This window comes from Chanodichthys erythropterus, chromosome 22 (assembly GCF_024489055.1).
Source record: "Chanodichthys erythropterus isolate Z2021 chromosome 22, ASM2448905v1, whole genome shotgun sequence".
In the NCBI taxonomy this organism is placed as follows: Eukaryota; Metazoa; Chordata; class Actinopteri; order Cypriniformes; family Xenocyprididae; genus Chanodichthys; species Chanodichthys erythropterus.
Window position 1 is genome coordinate 15,288,090 of NC_090242.1, and position 22,376 is coordinate 15,310,465.

At 37.4% G+C, this 22,376-nt stretch overlaps 2 protein-coding genes across 7 annotated transcripts in view; one reads left to right on the plus strand and one right to left on the minus strand.

Annotated features, from left to right (window-relative positions):
* tpgs2 (tubulin polyglutamylase complex subunit 2) lies at positions 1-4,412 on the minus strand. Its single transcript, XM_067375174.1, has 7 exons — positions 4,310-4,412; positions 3,832-3,911; positions 3,647-3,734; positions 2,306-2,437; positions 2,089-2,199; positions 1,810-1,973; positions 1-232 (listed from the first exon to the last, which is right to left on the minus strand). The coding sequence occupies exons 1-7, from the start codon at positions 4,383-4,385 to the stop codon at positions 11-13; spliced, it is 873 nt and encodes a 290-aa protein (XP_067231275.1). The 5' UTR covers positions 4,386-4,412; the 3' UTR covers positions 1-10.
* kiaa1328 (KIAA1328 ortholog) overlaps positions 4,086-22,376 on the plus strand; it is a 26,399-nt gene continuing 8,108 nt past the window's right edge. For 3 of the 6 annotated variants that reach the window (XM_067375169.1, XM_067375171.1, XM_067375166.1), the window contains exons 1-11: positions 4,086-4,332; positions 4,444-4,711; positions 5,183-5,218; positions 5,335-5,573; positions 6,272-6,372; positions 6,506-6,621; positions 14,384-14,508; positions 16,531-17,063; positions 17,266-17,370; positions 17,816-17,937; positions 18,052-18,169. In XM_067375169.1, coding sequence (XP_067231270.1) covers positions 4,657-4,711; positions 5,183-5,218; positions 5,335-5,573; positions 6,272-6,372; positions 6,506-6,621; positions 14,384-14,508; positions 16,531-17,063; positions 17,266-17,370; positions 17,816-17,937; positions 18,052-18,169 — 1,550 coding nt within the window. In that variant the 5' untranslated portion in view covers positions 4,086-4,332; positions 4,444-4,656. Of the gene's footprint in view, positions 4,333-4,443; positions 4,712-5,182; positions 5,219-5,334; positions 5,574-6,271; positions 6,373-6,505; positions 6,622-14,383; positions 14,509-16,530; positions 17,064-17,265; positions 17,371-17,815; positions 17,938-18,051; positions 18,170-21,663; positions 22,258-22,376 lie in introns of those variants that run through there. The other 3 variants (XM_067375172.1, XM_067375167.1, XM_067375168.1) reach the window with 3 other exon arrangements.

Sequence of the window (22,376 nt, forward strand, 5' to 3'; positions counted from 1 at the left end):
GACAGCGGGGTCATCGTTTAGTCACACTGTGTCTCCCCGAGGCCCCCAGTCCTTTAGCTGTACTGCCGCCGCTCGCTGGGACCTGTGCTGGCTGCTTCTTCTTGGGAGTGGGTGTCTTGGCCTTGCCCCGGAATGCCTTGGCTGGGTCCAGCTTATTCAGTAAAGGTTCACTGGATGTATCAAGATGGGGATCCACACAGAACGTCAGGGGTTGGTAGAGAGCGGCCCATTGCTGTATCAAGAAAGCAAATGGAGAACTTAAAGTTGCTTTGTAGCAGCTGATTACATAATGAAACTATGAACACACACTACCGTTCAAAAGTTTGCACTTAGTAAGATTTTCAAAGAAATATTGTGCTGACAAAATATTAAGCAGCACAACTATTTTCAACATTGATAATAATAAGAAATGTTTTTGAGCAGCAAATCAGTATTTTAGAATGTTTTCTGAAGGGTCATGTGACACTGAAGACTGGAGAAATGATGCTGAAAATTCAGATTTTCCATCACAGGAATAAATTACATATTTAAGTTAATTTAAATTGTAACACAATTTCACAATTTTACTGTTTTAATGTCAATTTGATCCAAAAAATTAAAGTTAAAAAAATCTTACCAAACCCAAACTTTTACTACAAACGGTAGTGTATTACAAAGAGGCCTTCAAATGTATTTAAAACAGGCCAGTTGAAGTCAACAAAGTGTTAAAATGATTGTTACTTTATACTTGTTTGTGTATATATTAAATAAAATATCCAGAATAAAATAAGGAAGCTAAAGGGTATTAAGTATTTTAACAGAAAAAAAAAATACATATGTGACCCTGGACCACAAAATCACTCATAAATAAGCTTTCCATTGATGTATGGTTTGTTAGGATAGGACAATATTTGTCTGAGATACAACTATTTGAAATTTGGAATCTGACGTTGCAAAAAAAAATAAAAATATTGAGAAAATCACCTTTAAAGTTGTCCAAATGAAGTCCTTAGCAATACATATCTACTCACAAAAAAAATAAATGTTTGATATATTTATGGTATATTTCATGGAAAATCTTTACTTAAAGGGTTAGTTCACCCAAAAATGAAAATTCTGTCATTTATTACTCCCCCTCATGTCATTCCACACCCATAAGACCTTCGTTAATCTTCGGAACATAAATTAAGATATTTTAGTTGATTTTTGGTGCGCCAAAAAAACAAAATAACGACTTATTTAGTGATGGCTGATTTCAAAACACTGCTTCAGGAAGCACAAATGAATCAGTGTATCGAATCATGATTCAGATCGCTATGAAGGCCTCACCGAGGCATCGGATTTCAACTAAAATATCTTAATTTGGGTTCCGAAGATTAACGAAGGTCTTACGGGTGTGGAACGGCATGAGGGAGAGTAATAAATGACAGAATTTTCATTTTTGGGTGAACTAACCCTTTAATATCCTAATGATTTTTGACATAAAAGAAAAATTTATAATTTTGACCCACACAATGTATTGTTGGCTGTTGCTACAAATATACCTGTGCGACTTGTGACTGGTTTTGTGGTCCAGGGTCACATATAACTCCTTTAATTTAATTTGTTTTGGATGTGAAAAAAAAAAAAAAAAGTAAAATTTTACCATACATTCCATACATACTGTATCTGCCATAAAATATAAATGTGTAAAAACATATATAAAAATATAAATGTTTTAAAAATATTTTGTGTAGACTTTAGTAAAACAACAACAAAAAAAAAAAAAAACATAATTTTACAATAATTTAAATATTCTTAATGTGATAGAACTGAACAGATAATCCTGACCTTAGCTTGTGGGCTGGGGCCATACGGAGTGAAATTATACTGCCACTCCGGAAGCCCCAAATGAGTGATCATAAGTCGGTAGTAGGCAGTAAAGGAGGGGGTGAGATAGTGCCAGAAAAGTGATCGGTCCAAGAACCACACCTCACACTGCTGGGCCATTACACCTACACAGAACGGGCCAGCAGACACAGGGCCAGATGGTAGATTAAAATGATATAAACTTTTTTTGCATGCTATCTCTTTATATCCTTCAGGATTAAGTGTGGGATGCATAATCACCTGGAATGCAGCTCTTGTAAACAAGGCAGACTTTGCCATTACTATTGCAAGGATCCAGCTCAAATATGCGACTACGAGAATCAAAATGAGGTTGTTCAGGGTCATCAGATTCTAAAAAAGAGAAATGACTCTCAAATACATCTGGATATATAATTCATGCAAATTTGCATTCAATGAAATTATGCTAAAAATGCCTAAAGATGAAAGAAAATCTCACCTTCTAAGTCATTATCGAAGTCAAGATCAGATAAGGTAGGTGCATTGGGGAGGGAATATACATTTGACTGAATCAGGGGCCGTAGCAGAGCAACACTGTTTATCACCATACATCCCACTTGAACCACTTCATCTGTAAAAAAACAAAAGATATATACTTATTAGTTCTTTTCGAATAAAAGCATAACCATAATACGGAATCCAGAGGTGGCATTTGCAATTTGGATGCCCCCATCGCCCTGCCCCCCAGAGGAAAAAAAAAAAAGAAAGGCAAAAACATTGTATTGTATGGAGCCCCGCACATGAAAAGAAAAAAAAAATTAAGAAAAAAATTAAATTGTGCACAAGATATACTATTTCGTTTCCTCGATTTACTAAATCGTGCGCATGATTTATAAATCAAGGGAACAAAATAGTAAATCGTGCATATGATTTAGCCTGCTATTTTTTTCCTGCATGTCATGTCCGGGGCTCCGTAGTATTGAATTTGACTATAATTACTTTATCTCTGTTATATTTACAATGTTATCTCATATTTCGCTCTTAATAGTCTATTTATAAATGTGTCTCTTTAACCAGAACTACTGTCACAATCATGACCGTAAACAAAAACAGCATTCAATCTTCATCCCTCAGCTAAAATGAAATGATACTAAAACCGCCAATAGGTGGCAGCAAATCAGTGTCTTAATGAGTTAGTCATTGAATCATTCAGTTAACCGATTTGTTCAAAAACGTGGATTCATTCAGTAACGAAACTGAAACTGTGTTGCGTGGAGACAACGGCTCTGCTGTTTGGAAATATTTTCACTGGCAAAATAGAAAAAAAAAAGAATATACTGACAATATTGTGTCTATAATGTAAGTCACCTAATAGCCTATTAACTTATTGTTTATTGAATTGTTGTATAAAATCAATATCACATTTGCAAATGTGCTGATATTCATGAAAAAAAAAACACTTTTGCCTGTGTGATATTGCTTATATAATTATTAACTCATACAGAGACTTTTTTTGCACTATATCTTGGTTTTTGGAAGTATATTTGTTCATTTTGGCCCCACGCCACTGTTAATATACGATCATGTTGTGTGTCCACTGCATGATGGCAGAGCGCAAGTGGATGCCCCTTCTGTTGCGAGGTCCATTTGAAGTGAAATGGGTGAAATATAGCAAACACCACTACTGATGGAATCAAAAGAAATTATGTGCATGTATAATGATGTGGTCAAATAAGTAAAACGCTGATCAGATCTGAAAAAGCAGGGCTAATAGGGCTAAATTTAAGGCATCATTATAGTGGCATCATTAAGAGATCAGTGCATGTTTCTTGGTGCTCACTTTCCAGCTTGGAGTTCCAGGCAAGCATAAAGCCATCTGTTGTGAGATAGAAATCTCTGAGATCTTCTGGCAAAGAACAGTTGTTTTTCTGGAGAACACACAGGAAAAGAACACACCTAATATAAACATACCCACATCGAAGTTCTGCTTTGAGAATAATCCTTGTTATATTTGAAATAACATACCTGCTCCCAGGAGAGAAGGCATCTCTTTTCTGCAGGGGCTTTCTCTGCAAATCGTACATCCAGCACACCAGGGAGGTTCTCTGTCAAGCAGAAAATATGTGAACGAATAATGAAATGAATCCCTGTTTAGGGATTGATAATTGACTTGGTTTGCATTAGTGCTTATCCTGATGGAAAACACACACACACACACACACACACACACACACACACACACACACACACACACACACACACACACACACAACAAACATATTAAATCACCCTAAGCTGCTTTGTTGGTCTTAGCAGGTTTAAGATGGTCTCCCAGTCTGGCCAAGCTGGTCGTCAGCTGGCCTCCCAGCCTGATCACCTAACAGGAACCCAAAACAGGACCAGCCCGGGAGAACAGCCTAGCAACAATATTTTCCTCAGCAGGGCATGAAGCCTATTGTAGGATGCGGTCTATAATTATTTATATTAAACATCATCCACTCACCCAAAACCCGAGTAATTCCGAGGGTAAGTCTATCTACAAACCCCTTGTACGTCTTGTCATCTTTCACCTCCTCCATTCCAAAATAACACAAAAAGCATCTATATATTTCTATGCCATTTATTCTTTTGCTGCAGTCACGCAGACTGATGCTGAGGTTACCAAGCACGCAGAACCAAAACATTGCAGTTCTGCACTCCTATTGGCTGAGAAAGTGAGAGACGAGTGATTTGACCAATAGTATCCAGGATAGGCGGGCGCAGTAAGTTCATGTCAGCCAATCACACGCACCAGCGTTGAAAAAGAGGAGGAGCTCTTGCACGTAATCTGGAAGTGGCGGTTGTTTCAGTATGGCGTCTGTTGCTGAGGGAGCAAATGGCAGTGGATTCTACTGGATTCATGACAGTATCCTTACATTTATTCGTGTTTTTGTTCGATGAGTATGTTTAAATTAGTTATTATTTTGGTTTAGCAAGCATAAAGGTTAAGCGTGGTCAGTGGTCTGTGTGTATGGTGAGAGAAGGGAGGCTATTAACTTATTAGCGGATTTTCATTGTCAGCTTAACCGGACTCTAGTTTTAGTACACAATTCCGCAGTTGGCGTATACGGAACTATACATGTACTGTTCTGAATGTATATATTATTATGAAGTTATATTATTGAAAAGACACAGACTGCATTGAACGTAGAACAATAATATACAATACTACTGTAAAATGTATGCAACTAACAGTTACAGTTATTGTCTACAGCACATAACTGCATTTTATCATGTAGATTGGAGTACTGCTGCTGTAGTCTTATGCTGTTCTCTTCAATATTTTTTAGACTGTTTGCCATAGTTGTTTCTCTTATATTTTCTTTAACTTGCATAGAATCAGATGAAGAACAGCCTATGGTTTTTGTTACAGGTGAGACTTGTCTATTTTAAAATTTTAGGTTGCTACTGTTACAGTAAAATATCCTGTTCATCATAATGACACCTCATGTTTAATATTTGAAAACTGTCACTCCCATTGTCTTTTAGGGATGAGCAGGAACATCGGTTTGAAGTTTGGTTCAAGCAATAATAAAGAGGGAAAGATAAAAAGGAGAGCTGGCAGCATGGAAAAAAGTGGCAAGAAACCAGGAATGCATCTGGCAATGCAAAGTGCTGAGATGGCGGCGGGAATAGCTTCAGATCAGAAGCTGCCTTCTGCTGTAGCCAAATCCATAATCACTAAACCTGCACCGGAACCAGACCTGCTTCCTCTCACTTCAGCCCAGGTGAGCATTGACTGATTAATATTTACAGTGGTTTTGTGAAGAAATGCTTCAGACTTTTCACAGTTGTCTGTGAGGATCACTTTTAGCAGAAAATCGCCTTTTTAAATCCAAAACTAAATCCTTCCCAAATTTGAAATTAACATTGTTTAGAAATCTGTTGTCAACAAAAGAGAAGCTTTAAATGGAAATTGTGATAATCTTTTCTTACCTATTGTGATTTGTGACACATTTCTGAGTGAAATTCAGAATCAGAAAAAAAATGTAGCGCCGGATGTGATGGTGTCCTTCTGGATTTGATTGGATCATTGTGGTTTACTATTACTGTGATGTGATGTGAGTGAAAGGTTGACCCACCCTTGTGCTGGTGAACATGTCATCAGAGAAGAGATGTCATTGCAAGGCAGAGGGGGAGTTATTTTGATTAAAGATTACGAGGGCACACAAATGAAAAAAACAAGCTATTAAAAAACAGGAATTTTCCATAAAAAAACCCCCAGGAAATTTCCTTCAGCAAATGCAAATCTAATTCTCTTTGACAGTGATAAATTGACAGGGTCATTTTTTTAGGATGTACAAAGAATCTCTCCAGGCTTGTTTATTTGATTTGTACATGAAATCCACAGAAATTCTTGTTTTATTAAATTCAATAAAATTGAAAGTTGAAAATTGAAATTGAAAGTGTCTGTTCTGGATTGTAGACTCTCTTCAGCGATGCCCATGCCAAAAGCAAGCCATCGCTGAAGGATCTCTGCCCAGAGGACAAGCGTCGGATTGCCAATCTCATCCAGGAGCTGGCCAGGTAAAGCCCTCTCATTATAGTGATCTGATGCTTTTTAGACTGAATGAAGGATTACAGCAGACCTCAAGCCAACATGATTTACTGTGCATGGTGATACAGCAGTGGATCCGATTTTGTTTGTGTTTCTTTTCAGAGTGAGTGAAGAAAAAGAGGAATCTGTACAGAAACTCAGGGATGAACAGGAAACCTTTGAGAGAAAAATCCAACAGTTAGAGCAACAAAACCAACTCATCGTGCAAGAGAGAGAAAGTATCCTTTTACGACAGAAACGATAAGGATTCTCTGGTCGAGTTTAAGTTTTAGGCTTTCATGTAAATGAAATGCTGTCATCAATCACATCAAATTAACACTGATTACATTTCAATGGCAAACAATCAGTGGTATTTTCCTAGTTTAATCTAGTGGTGGTGGCTATTAACAATCTCATATCACTATATAAGATTTTATTTCACAATATATTTATTTTTTGCTGTTAGTTAAATAATTATTTATAAATTAAACATATCCTCAGCTGTCATCCTTCCTGGTGATATTAATTCAGAATAGACATTTTTTTGGCTATTTGAGTAATTTAGATTATTTCATATATACACTACAACTCAAAAGTCTTGGGTCGGTTAGATTTTTTTATTTTTTATACTTATTTATTTGATAAAAAAATACAGTAAAAACTGTAATATTGTGAAATATTATTATAATTTAAAATTGCTGTTTTTTTTATTGTAATATATTTTAAAATGTAATTTATTCCTTTGATGGCAAAGCTGAATTTTCAGCATCATAACTCCAGTATTAGTGTCACATGAAATTAATCTAATATGCTGATTTGGTGCTTATTATCAATGTTGAAGATAGTAGTGGTGCTTAATATTTTTATGGAAGCTGTGATAACAGCATTTATTTGAAATAGGAATCTTTTGTAACATTATTAAATGTCTTTGCTGTCACTTTTGATCAGTTTAATTCAAAAGTATTAGTTTCTTTAAAAACAATCTACTGACAGATGGTAGTGTAATTCACAATGTAGTGACTCAAATCACAGTCCACCCTTTGGAAAAAGTGAAGGACTGTTTTGTATTTTAGACTGACAGGGGGCAGTGTTGTCTAAGCATTGGATTCATGTTCAGCCTTGTCGTGACTGCTGTAGGGGCAATATAACCACAGGATGTCATTGAGATGGTTTTTGAATTACACTTGTACTTGAAAGGGTGAGGATCCACTTTCTTTGGCATCATGTGTCACATTGGACTACACTGATATTGGTTCTTTTCATCGAAGATGAAGTAGGCTTTATTTGTAGCATGTAACAGACAAACAAAAAAGAGAATCCACACTGTTACTTTTAATATTTACTATTTTAGATGCCAGTTTTTGAGCTCAGGGATAAGACCCGTCCTTGGTTTGGGTTGAACTGCTTTTAATTTTCGTTTGAAATTGAAAGGGCTGGCACTGATCACATGACCACTGGGAACAGCGTGGGTTTCTTCTCATGCCAAACTGTCATCCGACTGGCACATCACAAACTTCGCACAGTCCGGATGCTCGTTTTTTTTCCTTGTGGCTCTGCCAGCTTTGGTGATCTTGCTTTGGTCAAAAGACATGGCGAATCATCAGTTTCGTCCAACACTGTGAAATACGAAGAGCAATCGCAGGCTGCTAAATTGCAGAATTGGCAGACGAGCTCAGAAATTAGGCGAGCTCAACTCAATTAAATGCACTTTGGCTCCACGGCCTGGCATTTCCACTAAAATTCAAAACTCCATTAAAAAGAGATTGTAGTGCAAGACAAACTCTATGAAAGCCCCCTGTGGAGACAGGGCGGTCTCTAAAGGTATCAGACAGACGCTGGCCCACAGAGCTGTTCTTAAAGGAATAGTTCACCCAAAAATGAAAATAATCGCATGATTTACTCGACCTCAAGCCATCGTAGGTGTATATGTATCTTCTTTCAAACACATTCAGAGATATATTTAAAAATATCCTGACTCTTCCATGCTTTAGAATGGTAGTAAATAAGACTTTGAAGCCCCCAAAAAATGCATCCATCCATCATAAAAATAATTCATACGGCTCCAGGGGTTTAATAAAGGCCTTCTGAAGTGAAGTGGTTTTTGTAAGAAAAATATCCATATTTAAAACGTTATTAACTATAATAACTAGCTTCTGGCAGACGGTCGTACACATCGATTTGCAGTGGAGAGTAACCCCTGACCCAAAGCATGATGCAATGATGAACGCGGAAGCGCAGAGGATAGAGCAAAACAAAACACCGGTCTTGAATCTTGCGTCATACATAGCATCAGACATTGCTCTTGTGGCGCAATGCGTATGGTCATCTGTAGTTGTGAACATGGATATATTTTTTTTAACAAAAACCCATCGCTTTGCTTTAAAAGGCCTTTGTTAACCCCCTGGAGCCGTATGGATTATTTTCATGATGGATGGATGCATTTTTTTGGGCTTCAAAATCACCCCCACCCATTCACTACCATTATAAAGCTTGGAAGAGCCAGGATATTTTTTAAATATATTGCAGATTGTGTTCTTCTGAATGATGATAGTCATATACACCTAGAATGGCTCAAGGGTGAGTAAATCATGAGATAATTTTCAGTTTTGGGTGAACTATCCCTTTAAAGGTTAAGGGGGACACAAAAATACAAACTGAGTTATGAGGGTCTGTGAAGAATAATTGCTCGCATTGTCTTCATCTCATCTGCCAGGATTGCGAAATTATAAAAAGTTACAAGAATTTGAAGCTCGTGTACGGAATGAAATTATAATTTTCTCAAGCCTGTCTTTGGCATTCTACACCACGTCTCTGAGTGGTAGATTCTATTACAGAGAAGCTCGCAATCTTTGTTCTTCACAAGGAATTTACATCAAGAAGCACGCAAGACACAAAGGAGAAGTTGAATGCATTCATCAATATCATTAATCTTATTGAAGTTTGCATGGTCGCTTTTTCCAAACGCTGTGGATGGATCAGAGAAGCAAAAGTCCTTTTGTAATAGTTTGTTTGACTAGTTCTGAATCTGTGCATCCTGGCGGGATGAGCTTAGGTGGGGCGTAAGCCCTCACAGAAATGCCACTTAATCACAAACCCACTGCTCGCATATTGTTTATGACCAATTAGTTTTGTAGACACACTAATAATTGGAAGTAATAAACCACATGCTCGCAGCAAATGAAGTCTCATGATATATAAATAATCAAATCATCAGTAGCTTGGTGAGTCATTTTCACTGTTATTTAAATCGAAGCGTGTGGTTGAACTGTCCTCCTATCGATTTACATCTCAACCTACACACGCAGACCATCCGGCCGAGAGGCCCCGTAAAATATTCTCTTCGGCGCAATTTTGTTCTATCTCGAGGTGGATTTCATTATTTTATTTCTGCGCTGGCTGACAGGGGAGTGAATCATGTTGACAGCGCCTGTCTGAAATATCGAATGCAAACTCTGATTTTGTGTATTTTTGGATGGGGGTGGAGACACACCGTGCCTGCAGCTTTCTTTTCTTCTGATGTAGGCCCTCGGAATGAGCTCTGATTGGCCGGCAGCCAACAGAGGTGCCTGCACGGCGGGAAGCGGGAGAGAATCTTATCAGTCCCGCTCCAGTCGCTCCAGATTACCAGGCGCTGAGCGTTCCCGCACGCCCTTCTGTTAATGTATTAATATGTGTGTTTACGCCCAACCTGTCTATCGGAGTATCAGAAGCCTCTCGTCAGCTGCGAGGTAGATGCCTGCGTGCGATGCGCTCTATCTATGAGACAGGCTCTTCGTTCTCATTACAAATGAGAGGCCTATTTATGGTAAGGGTCCTTGTTGAACAGTTACTCATTTTATACCTGCTATTACACAGAGGTTTGACATCCAGCTGTCATAAAGGACATTGTTTGTTAGCAGCGCAGGATTTGATATCCCTTTGTATCCTCTCATTTTAGACAGTCAGATGTTGACTAATGAACTTGAATGAGCTGAAATAATAAACTTGATGGATTTAGGTAAGATATTTTCACCCTTATTCGTAACAAGGACTCGACAGTCAATTTGGGGTTACGCTTTCTTTTTGTTATCTGAGCATGCGAAGGATGTCAAACTCATGTTTGCATCACCTGACTTGCGTGGATTGCGTGTGTACACTACAGTTTAAAAGTTTGGGGTTGGGTGGTAAGATTTTTCCAAAATGTTTTCCAAAAAAAGACTCTTTTTGCTCACCGAGGCTGCATTTATTCAATTAAATATTTGAACAGTAAAAACAGTTTCTATTTGAATATATTCCTGTGATGGCAAAGCTGAATTTTCAGCAGCCATCCTTCAAAAAAGAATTCTAATATGTGACCCGTGCTGGCAAAAGGAGTCGGAATGTGCACAGACTAATCTTGAGCTACAGGCAAAACAAGTAAAAATAAAAAAGTCAATTTTGGTCGAATTTGAGGTTTTCACAAAAATGAGTTCATTAAGACCTTGTCTAGCGATCCCAATGCTCCAAATAGCAATTAAACATCTAAAAGTATGTTTAAGAACGTTTTCTGAGAGGAGTACCTTTCCTTTGACCATGAAAAATAAAGTTTTTCTCTGCTCGCTTCTGGATGACTGCCGCTTCCCACATACACAGAATTACAGTGTTTCAAAAAATCTGTCTTGGCGAGTATTCATACAAACATTATCTGTTATATCTTAAGCGAACGTTTGGTTAACTGTTGGGGAAAAATAGCTGATGTTTATCATTATATTAAATTTGTGTGATACAGTAGGCCTAGGCTATCTGTTTCATCAATGTTAATCAAACAAATGTGGAATTATGGAAAAAAAGTTGAAAATATATATCTATTTTTTCCTATAGCTATGGGGTTTTGATGTGGTTTGTGCCAAATTTGGTGGTATTACCAGGGATTTTAAGGTTTGGTTGCTAGGTGATTTTGTTTTGGAACCTTGGAACTAACTCAATTTTTCTCAAAATTGACTTTGCTGACTCTATCGGTGTAGCTCAGTCAATTTTTGTCGGATTGCAACAAATCATACATCATTTTGGTTTTTAAGGTTTTTAATAGAAAATGTGAACTCATTTAAAAAAAAAAATGCTCAGTGAGACTCATTTTGTCAGCGCAGGTCACATATGTTGATTTGGTGATCAAGAAACATTTCTTATTATTAATGTTGAAAACAGTTGTGCTGCCTAATATTGTTTCATATTTTTGTGAAAACTGAAAAGTGCAGCTTTTATTTAAATTATAAGTATTTTTATTTAAATTATAAATATAAAATAAATGCCTTTACTAAAACTTACTTTAACTGTAATTCCAAAAACCCAAAACATCTTATTGACCTCAAAAATTTAAACAATAGACTGAGATATATATATATATATATATTAGACTTTTTTTTGTATCTGATACAGTCCAGAATCAGTTTTTTATTTTATTTTTTTTACATTTTTCTTTAATAACCAATATTGGGGTAAAAGAAACGGGAGCAGATGAAATTTGCGAATTTGATTTATCAGAGGCCTTTATATTACATTTCTAATTACCAAATGAAATTGGTATTTGGGGAATATTAGAACCACTCACTCTCTGGGCTCTTAACTTTAGTTTTTAATAGTCTAATCTATTTAATACTTCAATAATCTTAAACTGAGCATTAACACAAAGTTGTAATTGTATGGCTAATTGTAATTACAGGCCTGCTTCTCATTCAAACTGACAGCATTGAATCAGTTGTATTAGTGAATGGCATATTTATCTTTTTAAATCACAAATTTACATTATGTGAGAATACTGAATGTAGTATGTAATCAAGTGAAACGTTACCACTTTAAGATGCAAGCTATAATGTGCAACACAACAAATCGAATAATTTATCTGTCCTCTATGACCTGTTTGACTTACTTTCTTCTGGGGAATGCAAGAGAAGAAGACAACACTGAACCCCATTGACTTTCATTGTGTGGACAGTTCATTATCAGAAGAAAGTAAGTCATACAGGTCTGGAATAACATGGGTGAGTTGTCATTTTTGGTGAACTGTTTTTTAATGCACTATATTTCTTAGCAACTGTAAGGAAATTATTATACAAATACTGCATTATTTAAATTTATTATTGAACATTGGTGCCCTGGTTCGTTCTTATACCAAAAAGCCAGTGAGATTCTACCACTTCACCTTGCCTTTACCATGGTAAAACTCACTAACGCATGGCCTCTTGTGGGTTATGAAATTCTTTTTCTTTTGTGCAGTATTCTGGAGATTTTAATACTAGCCTTTGTTTTTAGATAAGATTTACCGTGGTTATCTTATGGGTATTGGATTGAGAGGCTGTTGAGCAGAGGCTGGATTTAGTGCTTATTGACATTGTAATAACAGAGATATGAGGACTATAAATAATCTCTATATCGTTCTAACTTTCAGTCGGTTTGATCTGTGTTGCCCCTCTCGAGTTCCTGGGCCTTGAGGTATTATGATGATCTCTGAGCGGTTGTGTTCTGCAGCCAGGCTGATTATTAAGAAGAAAGACGAAAAAAGTCGCTTTCCATTATTGCTTTCCACGTTGGAAAATTAGATCTACCGAATGGATTTCTGCAGAGCTTGTGAGAGTAAGCGAGCGTACGTCACGCTGTCATTAGTCGGCGCAGTCGGCGTGTCTGTGGTTCTGCTCCAGATCAGTTGAGTTCTGCCCAATGCTGCATACGTCGTGCCAGCTCTCTCTGTCTCACAGCCTGGCATTCTGCCCACCCCTGCCCAGCCAGACCCAGATGGAGGAGTGTGTGAAGCCCTCGCCCCGAAGAAACACTTCTATCTCTTCTCTGCAGTGCTGCTGTCTCTTCTTGCTTTCTTCTCTGTCTGTGCACTTTTTCAAAAAGTCACAAACATGACTCCAGGTATTGGCGGCTGAGATTCAGCCAGAGAAGACTCAAATGTCAGGAGCCAGAGTAGAAGTCCAACTGGTCTCCTCTTCTTGATATAAGGACACTGGGCAACTGAGCTTTCGGTGGGATAATTCTTTTTTTGTTTTAAGTTCTTCTTGTAGCCTTTCCTGTTATACCTAAACTTATTCAATGGAATTTTTTATTTTAGGATGTTTATTTTTTTTTGGCATTCTCTGAAAAAAACATATAAATGAAGTGCATCCAGATCATAACATGTGGTTTTAAGCACTGTACAAATTACCCTTGGTTTATACCATATTCAGTGTTGGTACTGATACTGCATGATACCAGTTCAGATTTTTTGGTGTTCTCTGAAAAAAAATAAAATAAATAAATTTCATCCAAACAAATTTGCCTAGCCATATGAATAACAAAAATATCACCTCAATATTTAATTTAATTTATTTTTTATTTTATTTTTTATTATTATTTATTTTATATTTGCCTAGCCATATGAATAACAAAAATATCACCAATATTTTATTTTATTTATTATTATTTATTTTATATTTGCCTAGCCATATGAATAACAAAAATATCACCAATATTTTATTTTATTTATTATTATTTATTTTATATTTGCCTAGCCATATGAATAACAAAAATATCACCAATATTTTATTGTATTATTTTATATTTGTTTAGCCATATGAATAACAAAAACGTCACCAATTTTTTTTTTAATTTTTTAAAAAAAAAAATATATTTTATTTTTTATTTTTTTACCCTGTCAAAGTGCAGACCACTGACCTAGAACAAGAAAGTCTCTTGAAATATTATTTGCTTTGCCTCTCAAGCTTGATGATATCAGTTTTGGGCATTTCAAAATATATTTGAGTATTTACCTTGACATACAGCTGATTTTACAGTTACTAGTTACCTTTGGGGCACTACTTTGAGGGAGGTTCTTTCCTTTTGTACCTTATGTATAAAGTCTACTGCCTACTCAGCATTAGGTTGGCAATACTACATTGGGGGAAATGGATTACCATGTCTGGCTTGGTAGGAGAGAGAGTTTTAGTCTAAGTGGAACAGTGGCAGAGTTATCCAGTGTGTGTTGACCCTTGACCCACGGCACAGGCCTGCAGCAGCAGTACAGAGAGTGCCAGGAGCTGCTGGGACTCTATCAGCAGTACCTCTCCCAACAGCAAGAGAAACTCAACAAGTCTATCACACTGCTCAATCAGTCCTGCTCCCACAGCAAGGTGAGTACTAAGAGAGAGGGTGTATCTGTGTGTGGGAGAGCGATGGAGAGAGTCCACAAATGGCTCAGACTGAACATGTGCGTGCACCGAATTTGTATCCTCTATACTATGTTGGATCAGTCAAGGCATTGTATAACCATAGCAGGTAGAAATTCATTTGTATGATCCACTATCTTTATATCCTTGCAGACCAACCAATTTATCAGCTGATATTTGGCCATTTTGAGATTGTGAATGCTCGCCTAGAAATTTTTTCTTTTTCCGTAAAAGTAAATATTGGATGAATTACTAGAGGGTGCAGGACACTATAGTTCATTTATGTAAGTGAGGATAGAAAAATAAAGTAAACTGTCTGTGACATACTGTATTATACCCAAAAATTACTACCAGTTAAACTGATATAAATTTGGAACCAAATATTATTCAGACACTTTGACCTGACCAAGTGTTATCTGAAATAATTTTTCTTGTCATATTTTATTACCATTTTTTAAACTATAGTGAATAAACTGTATTAATGAATGAAATGTTCAAGGTGTCTGAACAAATTTTGGTTTGGTCTTAATATAATATAATAACAATATATAACAATACTGACCTTGAATATATAACGATAACAGGTGCTTGGAAGTCCACCAGTAATTCCCTAGATTAGATTGTGCTTGGCCAGTTGTATGTAATTTCTCCAGCTACAGATTTTTTTTCCCTCTGTTTGTCCTTGTGTCTTGCACAAAGAGAGAGATGAGACCACCAAGGTTGCAGTTGTATGAAACATGAAATGGCATTCATGATTCATTTTACTTCTGTAATATTACATTTTGAAATGAAAGAATATTTGAAAAGAAACAAATGAACCAATGCCACATATTATCCATCTGAGGTTTTTTAGACATCATCTGAATTCACTGCTGTGGCAGAATATGTATGTTTGTATGTATTTTTTACACACATTTGGAACAATTCCTGCAACAGAACTATTCATAACAATTCTCAATTTTCATAAATAAAAATATATAAAGAACTTTAAAAAGAAATTATAAATGAATTGCGTCCCAAAAATTTTATCATGGTATGAATTAAAATAACAAACACCCTGTATCTGGGGGAACTATTTAGTAATATGAAAAGTTCCCTTAGTTAGAATCTTTATTCAAAACTAGTGTATTTATTTATTTATTTATTTATTTATTTCTACCCACAGACCACTTTTATGACCACTTATAAATCTTTCATGACCACCAGTGACACACCTGTCTGGGGGGTAACTAACAGATATTTAACAAATAACCCCCCCCCCCCCCACTAAATATCTACCTCCTTTTATTGCTCAAAACTATCATTGGTCTCTGGGTTTTTCATGATGATGGCAAGGTTGCTCACAGCAGGCGATTTGAAGTCCAACAGTAATTGCCTTGAAATGTGTTGGAGGTTAATTTTTTACAAAAGCACTGTTTTGATGGCTCTAGCGGTGGTGATTTTAAAGGGGGTGGATTTAGAGAAGCATCCTCTCAGAGAGGGGATTTGGCATGCTGACACTTTAGCATCTATAACTGTTAACCTGTCAGCACACTGAAACCCTCTCAGAGAAGTTCCGTCTCTAAATTCATCCCCTTTAAAGCACTGTTACTAAAAATATTAAAGCTAAAACAAAACTCAATAACCGAAACTGTGGAACTCATATGTTGTTTTAGTTTAGAACGTGCACCTTGTGCACCCTTCATCTTAAGCTTGTATAAGGGAAATGAGCTTGTCCTCTCTGAAACCTTGGCTGTGAGTAATGTATGTTTACATGCTCCACGACCTCCTCTTGAATTAGTCAGTGGCCCATTTCTGTCCCCTCAGAGGCGGACGATTCTCCTTTGTCCTGAATGTTTATCTCTTTGGTGATTGACCTTGGGTTGCGTCCTCTTGGGATGAGCCCACCCTCTCTGACTCCCTTGAGTAAAACCTGCTTTCGTTGCTACATTATTAAAAGGTCAGAGGTGACGTGTATAATTTCTCTACCTCTGCTCCGTCCCACAGATTCCTGGTAGCGAGGGGGTGCTCAGGAGGTCTTTGGGTGGGAGAGGAACTGCTTTGGATGGATCTTACTTGGACCTTCCTTCATCAGGAAGTAAAACCGAGAGAGGTGGGTCTGTGGAGTGCACTCATTCTTTCTCAACAGGACCTTTCAGCGCACCCTCCAGCAGCGAGCAGAACTGCGAAGTCTATGACAGGCACACCAATCACAATTCTGAAGGTGGACATAGTGATCCCAGGTTCTCCAACAGGGAGCCCTCAGCCTGTGATGCCTTGAAGCTGCATGTTGCCTCTGGACCCAAGTGCTCTCATCAGTGCCATAGAATGGAGAGTGACAACATGCATGGTGCTAATCGAACTGGACTAGCGCCACCACCTGGTCGGGAGAACTGGGAGGAGAAACGACAGTGTCTTCTCCTGCACAAGAAACAGCTGGAAATGGAGAGGGAGAGAATTCAAGCTCGTTTGGCTCAACAGGAAGAAAAACTTCTGCTCCAGAACCAGCAACTTCGTCAGTCTTACCTTCAGTACAGCAAGTAAGAGCCTGGCACAGGCCCTTTGTTTAATGACCAAAAATGCACAGAAGTGCACTGTACTATAATCATGATTTTCCTCATTATAAAAACAGTGATAAGTCCTGCTATTTTCTGTGGTAATCGACATTATGACATAAATTCTGTTAATACAGCCCAACTTGAATTGAACCATGAAAATTCTTTTAATTTGTCTCTTTTGAAGGCTTCAGCAAGCAACTACAACAAACTTTGAGAAACCCCTAAATGGAGACAGCAGTTTTAATGAAGGTCCACAGTCCTGTTTTGTAATGGATCAGGTAACACACAGGTAAAGATTGACTTCAAAACTGCATTGAATGCAAAAAGGGATGGAGGGATACAAATAAAAGATGATAAAAATCTTTAAATATGCAAAAGTTCCTTGTTCAAAGGATTGGGGTCAGTGAAATGCATCACAGTTTTTACAAAAATATGAAGCAGCGCAGCTGTTTTCAATATTGATAATAATATAAATAGTTTGTTTTTGAGTACCAAGTCAAAATATTAGAATAATTTCTAAAGGATCATGTGACACCTATGGCTGGAATAATGACTGCTGAAATTTCAGCTTACTATAACATACATAAATGACATTTTAAGATATATTAAAATAGAAAAGATATGTTTAGTTGTAATAATATTTCATAATATTATTGTGTTTAGTGTATTTTTGGTCAAATAAATGCAGCCTTGGTAAGCAACTCCAACTTTTAAATGGTATCTTTCTTATTCAGCAGTGAAATAAAAGAGGGAGAGTCACACATTCTGCAGGGAAGTATTCGACAACCATTAAGTAACATACAGTCACAGGAACACATTTCAAGTATTCAGCAACCTACACCCAAGCTTTCACGAGGTATGTTCACAAGAAATTATGCTGAATGTTATTCCTTTCTGCATTTTACTTTACCTTCTTAATTGGAAATTTGCATTGCATCCTTTCAAGAATCTCTCATTTTTTTCCCTGTAGAGATCTCCATTACCAAGAAGGATATGGCCACTTCTCCTGTGATTCCAGAAAGCTTCCAGACATCTGTTCTTCCCAAAATCCCCCCTCTTGGCCTTCCCAGCACTCCACGGGCCTCCAGGTGAGTTAAGGTGTCCCTCAGAGTTCTGTCTTTGGTCCACTCCTGATTTCTATGCCATGGATTGGCTTCTTTATACACTTATCGAAGTCATCCCAGCCTGTCTAAGTCCCACCCAGCTGTCTAACATAACCAATGAGTTTTCCACAACATTTCTGTATTTATAGATGAGTAAAACATTTAATTTTGCTATTTGCCATTTGTGCAGTCACTCTGCCAATTTACAATTCAGTAGAGAGGCTGGAATTTAAAGATGGGGGAAACTGGTGCTTGAGAGAAGCCACTTTCAGGAAACTCAATGAAAAGAACCACACAAGTAAATGCAATTTAACAAGTTCAATTCAAAGAGTAGGAAATGACAGCAATTTTGGCTCAACAGCACAGCAGGGGCCAAGCCCATGTATTAATTGTGTTTTTGGAGTCCCTGCCTTTGTGATAGAGCTTCTTAATGCAAGAATGTGAAATAGGAGAAGGGAAAGGAGAAATGGGTATGTGGGGGAATCTGAATAAAACGGGGGGAAAAGGGAAAAGTGAAGGAAGAGGAAAAAAAAGAGGAAGCTGGTTTGGGCCGAACGCAGTGCGAGGCCTGTTTGATGAGTTAAATGAAGATTTTTGCCGGCCAGCGCTGAGGCTGACAGGAGCCAAGCTGAGTCCCATTAGCTGGCGTAGCAGGGCCCAGCAGCAGGTGTAATTGAACCGAGTCTTCCAGCTCGGGCTGAGAACGCGCCGCCTCCCTCAGCTTAATGAGAAAGAGTGAGGCAGAGAATGAATCACTGACCGCTAGCGCGAGACACACTCTGGGATAGGGAAGGAAATTCATTACCGTTTTCTTTTAACGTAGAAAGGTAATTAATGTGACAGCATGTCTTTTTTTCCCTCCCCCAACCTTCACTGCGAGAGAATGAGCATGTCTCGTTTAGCGCGCCATCTCTGAAAAATGCAGATTATTTGTAAGTCGTTTGTTAGGCGTATTTCTTCTTTTTTTTTCTAGGAGAAAATCTGCTGACTTCAGAAGTAATTGCCTTTTTTTCTCCCTCTGTTATATGTTATGGTGAATATTTTGCATTAATGTTTTTTTCTGTCTCCGACGTTTCATTACCGAGCTAGAACTTTTACAGGGGCCGGGAAAATTAGGATGCTTTGTGTGCAGCCATGATATTTGTGGGAGGCATACCAAGAGAATGGGAATTGAATACTTTCGTATGCTTAATATGTACCAGGGAACTTGATAAGGGCCAAATGTGAGGTGAGACTAGGGCAGAGATGTGTCTCTTAATGAACAGTCAAACTGTTGAATAATTTCAAGTGACCATTCCAGATTCACCTTTCATTGTGACTCAAGCAGCTTTGAAGCATTAAGTCAAAGATATGTGATAAAATAGGTAATGAAATAGATCTGTAGTTAGACATTTCTCCTAGGACTGTCAATCAGTTGATGATTTTAGTTGAATCAATCTTATGCCAGTTTAGTAATCGCACTTGTCAATATTTCCTCTAGACCAAAAAAAATACCAAAAAATGAATGGGAATAGAACATTACATTTCTGTACTTGCATCTGTCATGCAAGTCATATTTTGATTTAAAAGGACACACTTGCCTTTGTTGATGATCTTGATGATGGTTAGTAGAGCATCATGGTAAACCTCCCTCACACACTAATACCAAACAGGGCAGCAAAAGCATCTTAAGCCTAAGTTGATCGTAGCTCCATTGGTGGCAGTGGAGCTACGATCAACTTAGGCGTAAGATGCTTTTGGGAAACGCTACCCAGGCACATAAACTGTAACAAGATGACCGTTTACCCTGACCAGCACTATGGAAAGTTTATGCATGGACGATAAATGTTTTATTGTATCCCACTGTCTGGAGGCGTACTTTTGCATTATTCAAAACCAAACCTGATTTGAGGAAATCAATGAAGTGTGTCGTTTATTTATTTATTTTTAAGAAGCCAGAGGTTGAATGCTGCCAGGCTGTCTCCTGGACAACCTCAAGTCTGATGGGTCTGATGCCACAGGGACACACTTTAGAAGAACAACCAAAATGCCTCTGTCAGCCCACAATGAATCAATAAACAAGCTCTGTATTACTACAAGTTTGCCTTGGGGGAAAAAAGTTTGGGTTAATGAAAATGATTATGGATCTTGTGTTTGCGAGAGGTCATAACATTTTACTCCACCTGAAACGGGTAGTTTTCTTCGAATGTTTTGTGTTTGGAATTCAGGGATTTTAAGTTTTTGCCAAGGCAAGTGTCACTATTTCTATTTTTCATAGTAGGTAGGGATGTTTGTCATCCCTTTTGTGGAGAGTAATGATCGAAGAGAGGTATGTGCCATTACTTTTCTTAGCAACCAGATTTACTATTTTCACATGGTGGTCTATAAAACTGTCATAAAATTCCTCGCATTGATAAAGAGATCACAGAGACTTTGTGGTTGGCTCCTTTGACTTAGTTATTATTTTATTTTTTTTACTATTTCTGTTAAATAAATTCATACCACCATGATGGTGTATTTTGCATTGCAGGCTCCACTCACATTTCCCTTTTGAAAATATAAAAATCTTGTTCGAGTTGATCTCACTCAGGAGAGTGGACTGCACTGTAAGTGTCACAAAAGAGGGAATTCAATGAATTATGCAGTCAGACTGATAAAACTCAACAAGCTCTGCAAGAGTCGTAAAAACAATACACTTATCAAACCACGTCCTTCTTTCAAATTACCTCCACCTTTTTAAATTAACCTGTGCAGACTTGGGCTATCTCTTGTAAACTTCTCTTCACTTTACAAGGGGAGCAAAAACTGTGTATCATTAAAATTTTCAGGGCTGTTTTGATAGAGCTGAAGTGAGAAATGTCAGTGCTCCTGTCCATGGCCTGTGCTTCTCCTCAGCTTACTATTGATTTGAAAGAAAATTGACATGCAGTTCTGTCGGTATTTGCCTTTTAGGATTTTTATATTACTGTTTGGGTACAAATTTGTTTGGGCTCTCAGGCGTGACGGACATTTTTAATGAGAACAGTAAAATAAGTTGAGTCAGAGGCAAAGGAAACTGATAAACTGTCTTTTGTTTGGAATTATTGAAGTAGAACCTGATTCTTTCTCAGTGTCTTTCACCCTCTCTCTGTATTTTACTCTTCCTCTCTCTCATTGATGTGAGTAGGAGCTTGAGGTAATGCGTTAACCTGTAGAGATTCTCGTATATTGTTTGTACCATGTTGTGATTTAAAAAATCCACCACAGCGCAGAAAACTACAGCCTATTCTTCAGAAGAATATTGCAAATGGCTTTGCTGATTAGAAGTCACTTACATTTTTCTTTAATTTATTTACATTTATATTAAAATAATTATATTTTTGTATTCATTTAAAAAAAAATTTTTTTTTTGTATTTTTTAGTTTTGTAGAATTTAAGAATTTAGTAATTGATTTTATTTTTTTCTCCTCAATAATCTAGAGACTTAAATACTGCTATTGTACTCTACTTTTCTTTTCCAGGCATCTTGAACTCTGTTCCCAACCCCTAGCTGATCCGTTGAATGAACAGATAGCTTTTGGGATTAGCAAACCTCCTCTTAAGTGATATTAATGTCTCGTGGTCATTCGCCAGTGGACCTTGTGAAAAGCAATGAAAGCTTTTGGGTAAATATGACTGCCAAACACATTAGCATTCTCTCCGGCAATTTCCTCCTACCAACGCCCTAACATTCCCCTCCCCCGCCCAAACTACACCTACCCCTTCCCTTGTTATAGATTGTGACCGGCGGTAAGAAATGCATTATTCATATCGGCAATGTCGTCCGTTGATGGATGGCTGTTTGAGAGGCCTGTCCGTTAAATAAATCAACAAATAAAAATGCTAATTCTCACATTTCTAGAGGGAGCCTTGCCAAAGTCCCACCCCATCAGCCTTCCACCCTCAGTGTAGGCTCTCTTTCTCTTTTCCTCTGATGCACATGTGCAAAAGAATTGTCGGATGACAATCGATTGGCATTCGCCAAAATGACAAAATGAGACTCCCAGATTGGACATTACTGTCATTGTCATAGGACTGGTTTAAAACGAAACCTAGATTCAAGTTTCAGGCTTAAAAGCAAAAGAACATTAAGCAGCTTGATCCATTATGGTGTCATGAAATATTTGTAACTTTTTTTTTTTTTTTTAATTCTGAGTGAATATATGAAGTTGCACACTGACATTCAGTGAGCAAG

Bases quoted from the DNA above. Each gene is read 5' to 3' on its own strand.
- tpgs2 (XM_067375174.1), bottom strand. From the start codon at position 4,385: ATGGAGGAGGTGAAAGATGACAAGACGTACAAGGGGTTTGTAGATAGA. The intron at 2,200-2,305 runs GTGAGATTTTCT...TCTCTTTTTTAG, and splicing joins CTTCGATAATGACTTAGAAG to AATCTGATGACCCTGAACAA. The intron at 233-1,809 runs GTCAGGATTATC...TTCTTGATACAG, and splicing joins GCCCCAGCCCACAAGCTAAG to CAATGGGCCGCTCTCTACCA.